Source organism: Electrophorus electricus, chromosome 18 (genome assembly GCF_041902795.1).
Source record: "Electrophorus electricus isolate QZ-2024a chromosome 18, ASM4190279v1, whole genome shotgun sequence".
In the NCBI taxonomy this organism is placed as follows: Eukaryota; Metazoa; Chordata; class Actinopteri; order Gymnotiformes; family Gymnotidae; genus Electrophorus; species Electrophorus electricus.
Window position 1 is genome coordinate 4,733,876 of NC_137514.1, and position 16,664 is coordinate 4,750,539.

Sequence of the window (16,664 nt, forward strand, 5' to 3'; positions counted from 1 at the left end):
CACACTTGTGTCACAATAATGGCGATAAACTGCTACGAGTAGCAGTTTGATTGCAACATCCCTCAATTGTCATACCAAGAACTTTAAAATGTAGAAGTTTGCATAGTGCAAGTCATGCAAATCACACAAGGGCTGTAATGCCTCTCTAAAAAATGTCTCTCCTTTTTCTCTGGAACTCTTGTGTGCTTCAATGTAATTTTAACAACTTTTTTTTTTCTTGGTCTATTTCCTCTCAAGATGTTGAACTTTTACTAAGAGTGTTCGTTAGTTTTCCTTGGCAGTGTGGAGATATCTTTGGTAGAAAATAAAGAGGCTTAAAAACATTTCATTTTGTAATTTTCTGGCATACAAAATGCTCAATGAAAAGGCCAAGTAGAAGTACAGGGCAAGCGTCCCAAGCACTCACTCCTTATGTGGGTGTGTGTTTGAGTGTGTGCTATATACAGAAGCCCACCTACACACACACGGTGGGAATGAGCTGCTCCCTCACTGCTCAGTGGTTAACATCACAGACGAATTCGCTGCTGAAACTGGTTAACATAGCTGAATATTGGAAATGAACCAATCTTTATTAATACAATTAAAAATAAATAAATAATATATGCTCAAAGCAGGAGTTCAGGCCTGCACACGGCCAGGCTTCAGCAACTTAGCCCTCAGGAGAAGGATCGGATCCTGAAATGTCCCCTCTTTACAGCAGCTCTTTTCAGTCACTGCTCAAAGTCCAACTGGGAACAAAGGAAAGAGGAATAAAAGGGAAACTAAGTGCAGTTGCTGCTCAAGGAACACACCCTCTCAATGCCACAGTCACAGTGTGCTTTTGGTTAATGTGTTTTTGGACAAATATCATTCTAGCTGATGTCTATAGTGACTTTCCCTCCCTATGAGACATGTAGCCAAGACACACTATATTGGCTCCTGCATCTTTAACCATATCCAGGTCTGACTCTGTACACTCTGCAGAGGGCAGCAAACCAGAATGTAACACACACACAGACACAAATCATCTAGACCATCTAATCCCAGTAAGGAACTGCAGATTCATAGATGCACAAAAGGCACAATACATTCAGAGCCTTTTATATCCAATCTGCACACAGTTAAGGCAGTGTAGTTGGACCTAGATGAAGGATGAAGGCCTATGTTTTCATCTGTGGTGAACTCGGATCACTGGGCCTGGCCCTCACTGGACTTTTACCCATGCAGTTGGTTTTAAGCAGAACATTGTTGAGCTGTTTGGATTTTGTTTTCCTCTGTCATCAGCAGTCATGGGCAAGCAGATTAACAACATCTGCTCTCACCTGTGGGCCTACTACAATGTTCAGTTGCGGGGCAGATAAGCCAGTCCGCTGTGTGCGTTGTGTGCATCAGTAAAAAGCGCTAAGTAGTGTGAGGCTGTTTCCTCCTCCTTTTGTTTGCATGTGGCTATTCTAGTCATGTCTATTCACACAGGAAATGCTATTTTAATCGCATCGCATAGACGTTGTATGAATGCTGTGTATTCATTGTTTTCATCATCAGCCCAGGTTGTTTTTCCGAGGTCTGTTCTTGGGACAACACCTACAGAGCTCCAGGAATCCCAGCCGGCAGCAGCCGCACCTCCGGACCTCCCAGACCCGCCGCCAGACACAGCTGCGCCTCTGGACCTCCTGGACCCGCTGCTGAATGCTGCAGTCATTCCTCCAGGATCCGTCACCAGTCACCTCCATGCCCGAGTACTGTGTCTCGCTATTCCCTACAAACTAGGGGTAACTGTCACGGAACGATCCCCTCTCACTGTCACGTGGTGCGGCCCACCGTGTGCAATGGGAGTTAATTGTTTGTCTCGTTTGTAACCACGCCCATGTTGTTTAGCACACACCTGCAGCTGTTTAGTCTTGCTATGTCGTCTGTATTTAAACTGCTGTAGGGGTGTGTGTTTAGTTGTCGGTTAATGCGTCTGTTCACGTTACTTTTGTTTGTACCTTTGTTCAGTGTCAGTGTTGGTGTTCCCCGTTTACGTGATGTGTGAGTGCCAGTAACATACAATCACATGATCGGGCCGTTACAGTAATATGCTCCATATTAACAGGTAATGATACATGGACAAAATACACACATGCACAAACTGGTTATTAATTCTAATTTTGTTCTCATCTTGCACAGCTAGATTCTCTTCTGCAAGACACCCAGAGCCATGGGAAGTGGTGGGGTGAGTTAAAGGAATTACGGGAAGTGGACTCTTTCACAAGCGCTATGCCGCAGTGCAAATTTCACAAGTTCTATGAATATTTTGGAAAGACTGTGTGCAGATTTGTATAATAAACAAGTGCCATATTGCATTTTAACTTAAATTATTTGAACTTGAAATTCTTTTACTGCTTACAGAAGGGTAAAAAATAATTGTGTTTAGAAACATGCTTATCCTTTACCTAAGTACCTCTCGTCTTGGATGCAGTCTTCTGTGGATGTGTTTAATATTAACATCCAATAAACCATTCATTATTCCCATATTTATCCCTGAAATTAAAAAAAAAAAGTATGTGTATCAGTGGGAAACAGCTGTTTAGTGGATGTGTGGGGGCAGAACTAAATCTCCTGTTTAGTGGATGTGTGGGGGCAGGATTAAGTCACCTGTTATGTAAGAAAGCCAGGCCTAGTGTGAATAATCCCATTTAAAGGCCTTTAATACACTTTAAATGTGCTTGGATTTTAAATGACTTTCTTTGATGTTTTGTGATAGCTGGGCAGCTGATGAATAATAAAATCATTAAATGAGTCACCTTTCTGACTGTTATTAAATGCTTCTCCAAGTCAATGGAGTCTGTGCGTCCTGTTCCATGCTCTGCAGCACTCAGGCCGCTGTCACAACCTTGGTTTTCATACACCGAGACTCTCATCATGACAATAAGCTAAACTTCCTCCAAGTCTAGACTGACTGATTTTAAAAGGGAAAACAATTACTGCTATATCCAGGTGAAATACAGACATTTTATTATAATTTGTATTAGGTACACTTATACAGCACGTTTCTCAGAATACAAGGATGCTGTACAATCAACACACAACTTTCACATCCAATCAACACATGCACAATGTTTTTACATCCAGTCAACACACCAATGAGAAGCTCTAAACAATTACGCACACCATACTTCTCTCTACTAGAAACCAGAATTTATCCCTCTAGTCACAGTGAATCTTATTCCTCAGCTTTGTGAATATTATCACTGATTACAGCCTGTTGAAGCCAAAAAATTTTTTTTTTAATCTGAGCAATAGCTGATAAATCATCTACCTAAGGACAAAATCACCAGTAGAATCAGCACCTCAATCTTAAAATCAACCGTTTTGAAATGTCACCCACACTCAGCGAATCAAATTCCAACTATTATATGCATACACTTGCATCAGACTTAGTCCACGTTATCTTAATTCAGTCTAATATTTTGAAGTTCTAGAGTCTTGCCTTGAACTTCATCCTCTCACACCTTGTGCAGCTCTGTCAACCTGGATTTGTCTGAAATGACATATTTGCAAAGGCATCACAATATGAACAAATGAGGGAAACTTTAAATCCAAACCTTTGCTAAATGGTGAAAGAGTTTAGAATTAACAAGTTTTCTTGTGCTACATCTCTACATAATGTATTGTAGACCTTGTAGACCCTTCTGTGTTACATCTCTGTGTTAAAGTAGCACATCCCACTAACAACAGGAGGGCAGTCTTTTCTTTGTTATGTGATGCTTTCTAATCGCAGTCGTGGGGAACCCAAGGATGGCTTATTTTAATGTTTCTGATAATCTAAGACACTTCAAGCATTACCAGTCCAAGCTGTAAAACGCAATTTACTCTTGTAGTTTGAGCATTGTGAGGCTTTTACAGCTGTGATCAGCCATGGAAAATGAAAATCTCAACAACAATAGGTGAATAAATGAATAAAAGGACTTGAATAATTTTTTTAAAAAAGTGAATAAATAATAATTCATACAAGTCTAAAAAAGGCAAAAAATAAAAAGCATATAAGTGGATACTACAGCCTTCATCTATACAAATAATGCTAGCATTTACTCTGCAGGCCTACTCCTCTACATGGGATGGTGAACATTTGTCTTCTGAACGAAACTTTACACAACCTGCTAAAGCACTGTTGTGCTAGTCTCCAGTGATTGATAGGTTCTGGTCTACAAGATCTGAGGGCAATATAGGTGATTCTTCCAGTAATTCTACACAACCTGGTAAAGCACTGTTGTGCTGGAAGGATTCAGAATATAGGCACAGCTGAGAGTGGACCTCAGCACAAGAACAAAATCACTCAGCCTCTGGACTTACATAAAGGTCTGTAGACAATATTAAACACTATTTCAATCTCCCTATGAAGGTTAAGTTTAAACAGAGGGGAGCAGTGACAATTCATTAATTGTTCTACACATAATAAAATAAAAATTACAGAATAAGAATAATTACATTTTGAGGTTATTGTCACATTTATAGTCTTAAAGAACTCTTGGCTATAGTCTCAACAATAGCTGCAGTTGACTGTAGTAACATATAAGCAAAGTTAGCTTCTATATGAAACCCAAAGATTGAAAAAATTTAAATGAACTGTAAATGAAAAGTTGCACAACCTCAGCAAGGGTAAGTAAGATACATACAAACACACAAACTCATATATATATATATAACTATATAAATATATATATATATATATATATATAAATATATAACTTTTTTTACTTTAGTTCCTCCCGCACTCCTTGGTGCATTGGGCAACAAGCGCTCTCCAACGGGTCCTATCGGCTGCAGCGTCTCTGGCTTCGTCCAATGAGCGTATGTCAATAGTTTTTAGGTCGGCGATGAAGGTTGATCTCCAGGTGGTTTTGGGTCGGCCTTGCTTTCGCTTTCCTCCTGTCGGTGTCCAGTGTACAGCTGCCTTTGAGATGCGTTTGTCTGGAAGACGTGGGACATGACCAGTGAGGCACATTCTGCGTGCGGTGACAATTTCTTCCAGCTTCCGCAATCCACTCCATTGAAAACTTCCTCATTGCTAATTCTGTCCTTATACGAGATACCCAATATTCGGCGTAGGCACTGTTGATGGAAAACGTTTAGTTTCTGGGCTATCCTCTTTGTGTTCCTCCAGGTTTCACTGGCGTAAATGGCAGTTGGGATGAAGATCGTGGAGTACAGACGCATTTTGATTTCTGTATTGATTGTTGTTGAGGACCAGATGCGGTGTAGAACACACCCGCCGCCTTTCTGATCCTACATCGAACGTTCGCTTCTGAGCCACCGTCATTATTGGATACTATGCTGCCGAGATATGTGAACTCGTCGATGTCCTCCACCGTTTGCTGCCCAATAGTTATCTGCACCTTTGTTTGACAATTCACCCGCATGACCTTGGTTTTGTCTGTGTTAATGCGCAAGCCAACCTTTTCCGCTTCGCCCTCAAGGCATGCTGTCATGGATTGTAGAGCCGGTTTTGTATTCGCTAGCAAAGCAATGTCATCTGCGAAATCGAGATCAGTGAGATGAGATCCGTTTGTCCAAGGGATTCCAGTCACTGGGCTCATCATCGCCTTTTTCATGACGTAGTCGACTGTGAGCGAGAAGAGAATTGGCGACAGGATACATCCTTGCTTGACTCCGGTTTCGATGCTGAAGAAGTCTGTGTAGCCATCGTCTGTCCTGACGCAGCAGCTAGAGCTGATATACAGGTTCTGGAAGACGTTCACAAACCGCTGTGGAATGCCGTAGGCTCGTACAATTTTCCACAAGGAGCCCCTGTGGATGCTATCAAAAGCCTTTTTGAAGTCGATAAAGTTGATGAGCAGGGGGCGCTGGAATTCGATGCACTGTTTGATGATATTCTGAAGCATGTAAATCTGCTCACTGCACGATTGGCCCACTCTGAATCCGGCTTGCTCTTCCTGGAGAATTTCGTCCACTGCTTGTTGAAGGCGCCGTAATAGAACGCTGCAGAAGACTTTCCCAGGAACCGAGAGGAGTGTAATGCCCTTCCAGTTGCAGTCGGCGGTATTGCCTTTCTTGGGGAGTTTAACGATTACTCCTTTCCTCCAGGCACTTGGGACGCTCTGATCTTGCCAGCACTTGTTGAACAGCACTGTGAGGGTGTTTGCAATTGCGTCTCCACCATGCTTTAGCATTTCCGGTGCTATCTCGTCTAGGCCGGGTGCTTTGTTGGCTTGGAGTGTTCGAATAGCCACCTTAGTTTCCTCAATAGTGATTAGATCAAGATTAACTACCAGGTCTGAAGGTGGCGGTGTGGTGCCAAAGTCTTTCAGCTTCTCCACAGCGTAAGGACGTTGTCGTTGCTTTTGTTCTCTCCGTTTGAGCCGTAACCGAATTGAGGATCATACGAGATAATGGTCCGATCCAACGTCCGCCCCGCGATAGGCTCTGACGTCCAACAGTGCTGGACGCCATCGCCGAGAGATACAGATAAAGTCAATTTCATTGTATGTGGCTCCATCCGGCGATCGCCAGGTTTTCTTATGGATGTTTTTGTGTCGGAAGTATGTGTTACCAATGCAGAAATTGTTCATATTGCTAAAGGATAGAAGTCGTTCACCATTATTGTTGGTCTGTCGCCACGAACTGTGTGGACCAATGACGTTTTTTAAGCCACGACGGTCATCGATAATTTGTGCATTAAAATCACCAATGAGAAGTTTAACGTCATGGGTGTCTTGGGTGTCAATGGTGTCGTGTAGCAGTCCGTAGAACGTATCCTTCTGATCGTCATCGGAGTCTTCGGTTGGAGCGTATACTTGGATGATGGAAGTTTTAGCGTTTCTTGATTGAAATCGTGTGGTGATGATGCGATCATTGACAGGTTTCCATCCAAGCAGTGCACATGATGCCTTTTTACTAAGCACCAATCCGACACCATGAATATGGTGCTCCTCATGTCCTGAATACAGGACTGACTTGCCATCACTTACGATCTTTCCTGATCCAGCCCAACGCATTTCGGAGACGCCCAATATGTCAAGATTGTAGTTGTCAAATTCGTGTAGAAGCTGGGCGAGCTTCCCACCTTCGCAGAGAGTTCTAACGTTCCAGGTGCCTAATTTGGAAATCATTTTTGCATCGAAGGTTCCGGTCTGCATCAGGAGTTGGACACCCTCGCGGGTTTGCTCCAGCACCGTCATCAAGTTAGGGCCAGGTCCTCTTTGCTGATGGGATCGTTTAGAATATTCGCTTGTTGTTTCCGTAACTCTACCATTGCCGGTTCCCAAGTGCCAGATGTGAAAGGAGGAGGTATAGGCGCCGGGCCAGCAACCTGGCTCTGTAAAAACTTTTACCGCTACGGATATATATATATATATATATATATATATATATATATATATATATATATATATATATATATATATAGATATAGATATAGATATAGATATATATAGATATATTCTCCATAAATTTATGATGATGATAATGAGGATGATGTGTGTGTGTGTGTGTGTGTGTGTGTGTGTGTGTGTGTGTGTGTATGTGTGTACTGAAATACTGTCTTAGATTATATCAAGTTAAAATGTAATTTGGTAGTTCCATCTGGTGATTTGTCTTCTCATTTCATTAAGGTGTCTAATAAAGATGACAGCTCTCTCAACTGCTGATAATACTGGTCCTAAAAACATGTGTGTATATTGTTCATTTCACACTGCTGTAGATCACTAAGGAATCCTCAAGTGAGAGACCAACACACCTGTAATCAAAGACAAAAGTGGAACCAACTGTGATCAATCTGAAAAACATTCTGAAAGCGTTCGCTCAAATTTACACTGTTACAGTGCAGTACTAAGAGCCTGATTGTGATGTTCTCTTTTACCTGCTGGCTGGACCATTGCAGGTAAATTTCACACTGGCATACTGAATGCAGTCCTTCTCTATAAACTGATGATGTTGGTGTTGGGCAGTAGCATACTCAGACTCCTCAACTGGCCCAGAGACAGCAGCTTTCACCACAGGACCTTCAGCTTTCCTGGGATAAGTATGTTGCTGAGGCACAACACTGGCATATTGAACATCCTGATTGGTCATATCCAGGTTGGAGGCTGGATCACTGCTTGTAGCTCTTGCTGTTACATTGCTATAGATGTTTTCCTGAAGGATGAAAAAATTATACTTTGCAGCTGTATCTTGACTCAAGGATTGATAGGGCCACACTGAAATAAGTACATGAAAGAGACAGCAAGAGAAATAAGATTTTTTTAATAAAGTAAATGTTTGTTGCCTATATGCTTGTAGTAGTCAGCAAAGAAAATACACTCACAACAGGTTACATGATCATGGTAGATGTGTACTGATTTTAGCTTTTTACCAAATTGCTGTCATTCAAATTCTCTTGGTCTCCCCCCATTGTTGCTGCTGATTCAATGGTGCTAGCACAATGTGATTTTGTTTATGCTCGTATTTATGTTTATTTGCTTTTCAGCTGTCTCGTTTCCCCTTAACCTAGTTGTGTATATATACACCTCATGTCTTTCTCTTTTCGTTGCTGGACATTCATTGGTTTGCTTTCTGGTGTCTTGTGTTTCCTGTTCTCTGTTGTTCTCTGACACTCCTGGGCATAATTTTTTATGGTTTCATGTCTGACTCCTGGCCTACTGACCCTAGACGGTTGACCGCGATTAATAATGACCACGGTTTGTTGCTCATCTCCACATTTGCATCCTACCTCACTTTGCTCTACATTACACATATATTTCCTGAGTTCACAGAGTAACAAAATGAAAACTAGATTAAAAATGCTGTGGTATCAGTATGGCCTTACCTGTTTTAACATAGGTTCTTCAGGCAAATCATCTCTTAGTTTTCTCCTGACACAATAATAATAATAATAATAATAATAATAATAATAACAATAATAATAATAATAATAGCAATAACTTTTAATGAATATGAAACACACACACATCTTTACCTTGTCCAGAAAACTCCACTGAGTAGGACTACAACCACAGTTAGACAGACTCCAACAACTATATAAAAAATCATGGAGACTCTTGCTAAGAGAGAGAGAGAGAGAGAGAGAGAGAGAGAGAGAGATTGTTATCATTATAATTAATATCAATAGATATTATTTAAATAAAAGACCATCAAAATGGGAGCTCTAAAATTCTAATCTAATTCCATAATAGTGTAAACCCATTTCTCACCCTTTAAAATGACTGAGAGTGCAGAACTGTGAGAACCATATTTGTTCTGAGCCACACAGTAGTACCAACCACTGCTACTGGAGCTGATGGTGAAGCTGTAAGTCTGTCCAGATCCTACAGGTGAGGTTCCTCCTTCTTTAAACCAGGTGTAGTTCTGCACAGGTGGGTTGGCATCACTGCTGCAGGTCAGAGTCACTGAACTGCCCTCCACTATTTCACCAGAGGGACTGATGGACACTGATACATTCTTTGGAGGATCTAAAAACCAGGAAACAATGGCATGCTTTAATCATCAGAGGAGGTTTGTCTTTATTGTACCTTTACAAAACACAGAATTTCAAATTGTACAAACATTAACTTACACATAACATTCAGTATTACAGATGAGTATTTTGATCCATGTTGATTAGTGGACTTGCACTTGTATTCCCCACTGTCCTCAGAGCTGATATTAGGAATAATGTATGTGTTTTCTTTTCCTAATAATGTTTTCTCCTTATACCAGTTGTAGCTCTGCACAGGTGGGTTGGCATCACTGCTGCAGGTCAGAGTCACTGAACTACCTTCCACTATTTCACCAGAGGGAGTGATGGACACTGATGCTCTTTTTGGAGCATCTGTGAGAAATATTGAGGTCAGTTGAATTTTTTAGTCAAAGAGAAAACACCCAAACATTTTGCTACATCATAGGAATAATAAGATTATTGATATTCTCAGTTCAGGCATAAATGTTGGGCAAACCAGATAAAGTAATTAGTTGTAAAAGAAATAGTCAGATTTTAATTGCCAAATATTTAAACCCATAATTGCCTTGATATGAGTTGGTCTTGAGATAGTTGTTTTATGAGAATAGATGAATGCATCTGTACTTACACCTGACATCAAGAATAACAGCGGAAGATGAATGGCTTTGTCCCAGTACAGCACAGCTGTAACTGCCTGCATGCTCACTGCTGACTGTCTTCAGGTTCAGGGCCTTGGTGGTGGAGGATAAACTGACCCCATTTTTGTACCAGATGTACGATGGACCAGTCAGATTGCATGTGGTTTTACACGTGAGAGTGACGTCATCTCCCTCCACCACTTCCTCAGGAGTCTCCACCTGGAGGTCTGAGAATAAGAAAGAACAAAGCTACACCTCATACTGCATCTGTTGAATAAGGTTGTCAGCAGTATTTTGAGCATCAGTGCATAGACTGAGTCTTATAATGAGTCTCTAATGAGATTTTAGGAGCATTTACTGCTCAAATAAGACCTTAGCATTTAATCACTTCATTGTGTGTCTAAGTCTGTCTTTGTGTGTTTTAACTATTCAAAAAAGGTCAAATCATTTCCTTTTCTCACTTAAAACTTTTCCCCAGGTGTGGTATAGAAGATCACTGCTGTAGAGTCCTCTGAGGCACTCATTGAGGACAGAGTGCAATTACTGTGTAGCTCACCTGTGACAAAAAGCTGAACTCCATCTTGACCTTGCCATTTTCCTGTAGCAGTATTTGTTATAAACCTGAAGTAGTATTTCCTTTGGTCCTGTTCTGTCACATCTCTCAGTATGAGGGTGCAGTTGGACTGTTTATCTCCGAGGTACTCAACCCTGTCTCTGTACTCGGCGTCTAAAGATATGTCAGAAGGCTCTTGATTACCTTCAACCAGCTCTGTACTCCACAATGTTTTAACAATTACATAACCAGATGGGTACGTGTAAGTACAGCCCATGGTCACTGTAGATACATTTAGGGCACAGATAGATTTGGGGCTGTAATTCACATTCCACCCACCCTCTACAACAAACCCTGCAACACAAAAAAAAGAAAAAAGTGTCAGTTATTGTTATTTACTGCTCAAGTATTAAAATGGATATTTAGCATTTTGAATAATTTGGAGTTAGGAACGATGAGCTAAACAAACCTTCGGGAAAGCAGAGGCAAACACACTGCACAGCTCTGCCACTACTGCACAAATATGACTGTACATACAAATATTGGCTAGCACATTAGTCTGTCACTCTGTTTTGCTTTGGGGTTTTTTTTGTTCAAAAATATCTGGCAAAAAAAGTTCAGACTCACCAGATATTATAAGAAAAACAAGAGGAATGGCAGAGGTTATTTGGACTGACATCATCACAGACAGCTCTGTAATTACAGGGATGAAAATGTTGTTTGTAATGTTGTTACAGGGATGAAAATGTTGTGGTTTTTTTGTCTTCCTTCCTAATTAAAACTTGCATCCACAACCCTGCATTATATATATATATATATTAGACTAACATCAATAGCAACAATAATCTACTACTATTAGTGGTAGTAGGAGGAGGAGGAGGAGCAGTAGTAGTAGTATTAGTATTATAACTAATATTTTTATTATCAGCAGTAGTAGTTGTAGTAGTAGTATGCTTGTAGTAGTAGTAAGAAAGCTATTGTAAGAGTATAAGAGTAATAAGAGTATAATGCAACCATTAGCTAAAATGTTTCATATTTAACTGCTTCGTTTACTAGAGAACCCACAAAGAACCCCCTTTTAAAATGTGCATATAAAGTGTATGTATATACCAAAGTAAATTGGTTCTTACCTCATACCAACTCTATGAACACTAAATAAAAATGGAAGCAGCAGCTTTAAGGTTTTAACTGCATAACTGTGTGAGATAGATTTTAATCTTTGATGGTTGTTCCTCTTTTTATTGCATCAGAACCCCCCCCCCCTGCCCTTTCACAATGGCAGGTCCCTACACTACCAGAAAAAATCCTTTTCTAGTGTAGTGGTCTGACCTTAAAAGAATTTAAATATGTTAAAATAAAAATATATCAGTATGTGGATTAATGAAAAATAAATAAAATCATTTAAGAAGTTACAATTGAAAGTAATTGAAAATTCCGATAGTTTCATGCCTATGTGTCATGTCCATGAGAGCGTGAGAGAGAGAGAAAAAGAGTGATGAACAGAAAAAACACAGATAAAAACTGGCAGAGGGTGCAGAGACAAAGAGAAGCAGACCAAGCTTGAGGAGGCATGAGAAAAAAACAGGAAGACATGTGAAGACTAACCAGATGATAGTGAGCCAACACACTCCCCACACAGCACATTGTGAAACTGCTGTTTACATATTCAAAAACCCTGGTTTAATATATTTATAGTGCCCTGGGGTTTGAGTGAGTTCCTCTTAAATAATCACAGTCCTGGTATGATTTTGTATCTACTTATCAATTCCACTGACTAACTCTGCCTGGTTTTTTTAAGATAATAAACAGATCTAAATGGACCAAAATCCTGAGGGTGATTTTCATTTCCTGAATCTGAATTATCCACCCATGGGAACACATGACCTTAAATTATTTCTGCATACCTTTGTTTACTGTGAGCCTGAGATATTTTCTTGAGTGTGAATATTTTAATAATTATGCAGTGACATCTGATTTTCATCCTTGGCACAAAGACCTTTAAGTTGAAAACTGACTGCATTTGTAACAAAGATCAGACAGATCATTGATTAAGTGTGATATCTCTATAGCTTTACTTCTCTCTCTCGCTGTTAGAGTCTGCAGCAGTTATGTGTTCCCTTTAGGCACTCTCTCCTGGTAGATTTTAGGCATTGACTGTTTCTGAAACTACCAGAAGTGTCAGGATGGCAGAAGTACATTCACTTCTTGAATAAAAGGATCTGAGTAAAAATAATAATAATAATAATAATAATAATAATAATAATAATAATAATAATATGTGGCAAGAGAGAGTGGTGAGGGCATGTGAGGACTCCCAGATTATCATGTGAATGTGTTTAGTCTGTCTCTTTTTGTTTTGTTTTTTGCTTGTTTGCTGTATGTGATACTTCAGAAATGAAAGCACACTATTCTCAAATTACTCTTCTACGGCATTTAGCGGACACTTTTATCCAAAGCAGCTTACAACTTTGACTGAGTCCAACTTGAGAAATCGAATGGTTAAGGGCCCAACATTGGCAAGGCTTGAACTAGCAACCATCCAGTTACGAGGAAACATAACCACTCAGCTAACACTAATCACATTATAGCTAGATGGTTGTTTAAGTGTTAAGTGTCAAGTAAACTATTTATTAATAATGAACCAGAAGTAGATTAATATTCCATATTGCAACCAAGCACTACAGGAGAGAAGAGAAAAAACCCCAAAGATGTCAGATGAGCTGAGTGTTGACACTGTGCCACAGTTGCTACACTCACCACTGCCCCCTGCTGGCTATCAAGGATACAGCAGCTGATTTAAGACAGGGCATGTTGAAGTCTTACATGTACTGAGAAAATAAGCCACAGTGTCAAAGCACTAACTTAAGAAATGGCATCACTCATTACTTGGTCAAACATCAAACACAACTGACATGTTACACCTCAATCATGAGTCATATCCATAAATATATCCATATTTATGATTGAGTAATATTTCAAGTAAGATACATTGTTTTGTATAGAATAAGGCTATTGTCATCTGACACAATAGAAGGCCAAAATATAGACCTAACATTTAATACATTTTTGAATATTTTAATTAAAGTAGAAACAGTACAACTGAAACATCAGGACACAGATAGATTATGTGTAAATTACAGATTTAAAATTACACTTTAGATTATGTAAATTTACAGAATATATCAAATATATTTGCATACATGCAAACTTTTGACCGGTGGAATATACATACACTATATTGCCAAAAGTATTCAATCACCCATCCAAATCAATGAATTCATGTGTTCCAATCACTTCCATAGCCACAGGTGTATAAAACCAAGCACCTAGGCATGCAGACTGCTTCTACAAACATTTGTGAAAGAATGGGTCACACTCAGGAGCTCAGTGAATTCCACTGTGCTATCGTGATAGGATGCCACCTGTGCAACAAGTCCAGTTATGAAATTTCCTCGTAACTAAATATTCCACAGTCACTTGTCAGTGGTATTATAACAAAGCGATTGGGAACGAGAGCAACTCAGCCACGAAGTGATAGGCAACATAAAATGACAGAGCAGGGTCAGCGGATGCTGAGGCACAGTGTTCAGATCTCCAATTTTCTGCAGAGTCAATCAATACAGACCTCCAAACGTCTTGTGGCCTTCAGATGTATGTTCCTGTTTTCATATTGGTTTTTATTAAAGAAATACTGCAAACACATAAGCACACACAAACCATTTATAAGAAGTTTCTCTAAGCAGTTTTAAAAACACAAGGCCCATATGATATGATTAAACCCATCATAAAAATTACATCAGTCCACAACAATTTAGAAAAGTGCACATGACAATGTAAAAGAGAGAAAAAAATCTTGTACAGAAGTCTTTAGAATGGAAATTGGACCAGCTGATACTCTTTGTAGTAAATAATTTTCAATCAATTAATGATGAAAGTAAAAAAAAAAGAAAATGAGTGGAAAGAAGTGGCAAAAACAGACATGTCACTAAAGGAAACATCAGAGATGGTAATACAGGAAACATCCATTTAATTTTGAGCAAAATAGGATGTGTGGTTAATGAATAGGGCTCTACTAAATTCACAGGAAAATTTGGTTAATTTCATTGACCTGGTTTCTCAAAAATGAGGAATTCCATGCATTTTAAAAGACAAATGGCAACTTTCAAAGCATTTATTAAATAACAGTTAACTACATAGTTAGCTACACTAGTAACTTTAGCCTTGCCAAACAAGACTACCATGCTAAGCTAGTAGCTAATAGCCTGCCCTAATGACTGAGTGGTAACAGTACGTTTAAATTGCAGTGAAGCCAGTCGATTTTCTCTCCACCTTGCATTGATTTCTTAGGAGGCAGGTGGTGGTTGTGTATGAGGAATTATTGGAGTGAGCGTGTTACAAGCAAAGATACTTTGAAATGTTGAACTTTTCTCCATTTTATGTAAATGAGAAGGGAGTTTTTCTGAACAATAGTCAATCACCACTGTGTAGTACATTTCTTCATGTCACCAGAAGACTTGGATGTTGCAGCCATTTTATTGTTTTTAAATTATGTTTCCTGTTCTTTGTGTATTTAAGCAACTATGCAATCACTATTCCCTTCGACCCCGATGAAGGCTGAAACATGTTGGTGTAAAATAAAGTGTGGATTTGGTTTCTCCAGTCATCAAGTGTTGCTGCTTTCATTTTTTTCATCATGTCAAGTTGAAATCAGTGTTGTGACAAGATGGCGGGGAGGATTGTCATTGCTGTGTGTGGTTTTCCTCTACTTTTCCTGTACTCCTTTGATTTTCCAGAGACGTTTTAAAAACGTTTCTTAGTGACACACATTTTTAGTGACAATTGGTAGGGTCACATTTATAAGTCGCAGTTACATGGAGTGACCTGTAAAGGGTGTAGATTAGTCAGGAAGGTGCTGTTAATGGGTAAGTCAGACCTGTGGTTGAGCAGAACGTTTCAGAATGTTTTCTTCAATCTCAGACTAACTACTGTTGAATCAAGTCTTTGGAGAGTTTACCAGGTATTGACTTACTACCCAAGCCAAGGCATTTTGGGTTTCTTAATTTTGGATTTTACAACAAAATGGAACTGTGGTGTAATACTCCCCCACGTCTGTGGGGTCTCTCAAATGGTCATCGCTGGAGAGCCTAAAAAAGTATTTTTAGGGGAGAATGATGGTCCATATTAGATCGATATTTCTCAAAAATGTAGAGGAATCCTGGAATTGCACAGATGATACTGATGCTCAAGTGTAACGGGTAGCTCATCTTCTTCTTTCAGTAGGGTGTCCAATAGCCAAATCTGATGCCACTGGCCCTGGGCAGATCTGTGAATGTTGTTCAGTGTGGTACAGAATGCATGGTACAGAGGGTCTGTAGAATTATATCACTGCTGTAGAATCCTGTGTAGCACTGAATGAGGACAAAGTGTAATTACTGATGTAGCTCTCCTGCTGAGGTGGGTAGAGTAGCCAAAATAATAACAAATACTTCATACTCATTTAATATATATATATTTATTGTATTGGTGATTATGTTTCATCTGGCAACAGGTTATTTAACCCTAACTGATGCAGTGAGTAGCTTCTCATTTCTTAAACAACCAGGTCGAAAGACACATCCTGTGGTCGTGGAAAAGATGTTAATCTGTTTCAGAAGGGTCAAATTACTGGCATGCATTAAGCAGAGAAAACATCTAAGGAGATTGCTGAAACTACTAAAATCAGGTTAAGAACTGTCCAATGCATTATTAAAAAGTGGAAGGGCAGTGGGGCAACATCATCTTCGAGGAAGGAATGTGGTCGCAAAACAATCTTGAATAATCATGATCAGCAATCACTTAAACATGTGGTGAAATCAAATCATAGAAAAACAACAGTAGACAGTAATAGTGAAAGTAAGAGCATTTCCACTCGCACAATGCAAAGGGAACTCAAGGGATTGGGACTAAACAGCTGTGTAACCTATGATCTGGGGTTGCTGCACTTGGTCAGGTCTAGGTTCAGCAATGTTATGTGCCCAAAGAATGAGGTCAGCTGACTACCTGAATATACTGAATGACCAGG

General features: G+C 39.6%; 1 protein-coding gene and 2 long non-coding RNA genes across 5 annotated transcripts; 2 read left to right on the plus strand and 1 right to left on the minus strand.

Moving 5' to 3' along the window:
* Nucleotides 1-1,337: 1,337 nt before the first annotated feature.
* LOC145651976 (uncharacterized) lies at nt 1,338-2,768 on the plus strand. The gene is made up of 3 exons (XR_014118147.1): nt 1,338-1,748; nt 1,975-2,071; nt 2,146-2,768. It is a non-coding gene; the product is annotated as an uncharacterized LOC145651976 (long non-coding RNA).
* A 182-nt stretch (nt 2,769-2,950) lies between these two features.
* Nucleotides 2,951-11,796, minus strand: LOC145651964 (B-cell receptor CD22-like). Of its 3 annotated transcripts, none has more exons than XM_081700828.1 (10): nt 11,734-11,796; nt 11,231-11,296; nt 10,607-10,957; nt 10,041-10,277; nt 9,530-9,784; nt 9,168-9,425; nt 8,933-9,017; nt 8,783-8,828; nt 7,838-8,112; nt 2,951-3,499 (listed from the first exon to the last, which is right to left on the minus strand). In XM_081700828.1, the coding sequence occupies exons 2-10, from the start codon at nt 11,283-11,285 to the stop codon at nt 3,457-3,459; spliced, it is 1,605 nt and encodes a 534-aa protein (XP_081556954.1). In that variant the 5' UTR covers nt 11,286-11,296; nt 11,734-11,796; the 3' UTR covers nt 2,951-3,456. The 3 variants fall into 3 exon arrangements, with proteins under 3 accessions (XP_081556954.1, XP_081556952.1, XP_081556953.1); XM_081700826.1 differs by lacking the exon at nt 2,951-3,499 and adding an exon at nt 7,444-7,714; XM_081700827.1 differs by lacking the exons at nt 2,951-3,499; nt 11,734-11,796 and adding an exon at nt 7,444-7,714 and having other exon boundaries at nt 11,231-11,712.
* On the plus strand, nt 9,334-10,754 carry LOC145651973 (uncharacterized). Its single transcript, XR_014118144.1, has 4 exons — nt 9,334-9,468; nt 9,673-9,801; nt 10,135-10,275; nt 10,529-10,754. It is a non-coding gene; the product is annotated as an uncharacterized LOC145651973 (long non-coding RNA).
* Nucleotides 11,797-16,664: the final 4,868 nt, after the last annotated feature.

Coding starts and splice junctions, on each gene's coding strand:
- LOC145651964 (XM_081700826.1), bottom strand. CDS start 11,285: ATGATGTCAGTCCAAATAACCTCTGCCATTCCTCTTGTTTTTCTTATA. Junction 9,018..9,167: donor ACTCTCAGTCATTTTAAAGG/GTGAGAAATGGG, acceptor TCTCTCTCTTAG/CAAGAGTCTCCATGATTTTT. Junction 8,113..8,782: donor AAGAACCTATGTTAAAACAG/GTAAGGCCATAC, acceptor TTCATCCTTCAG/GAAAACATCTATAGCAATGT.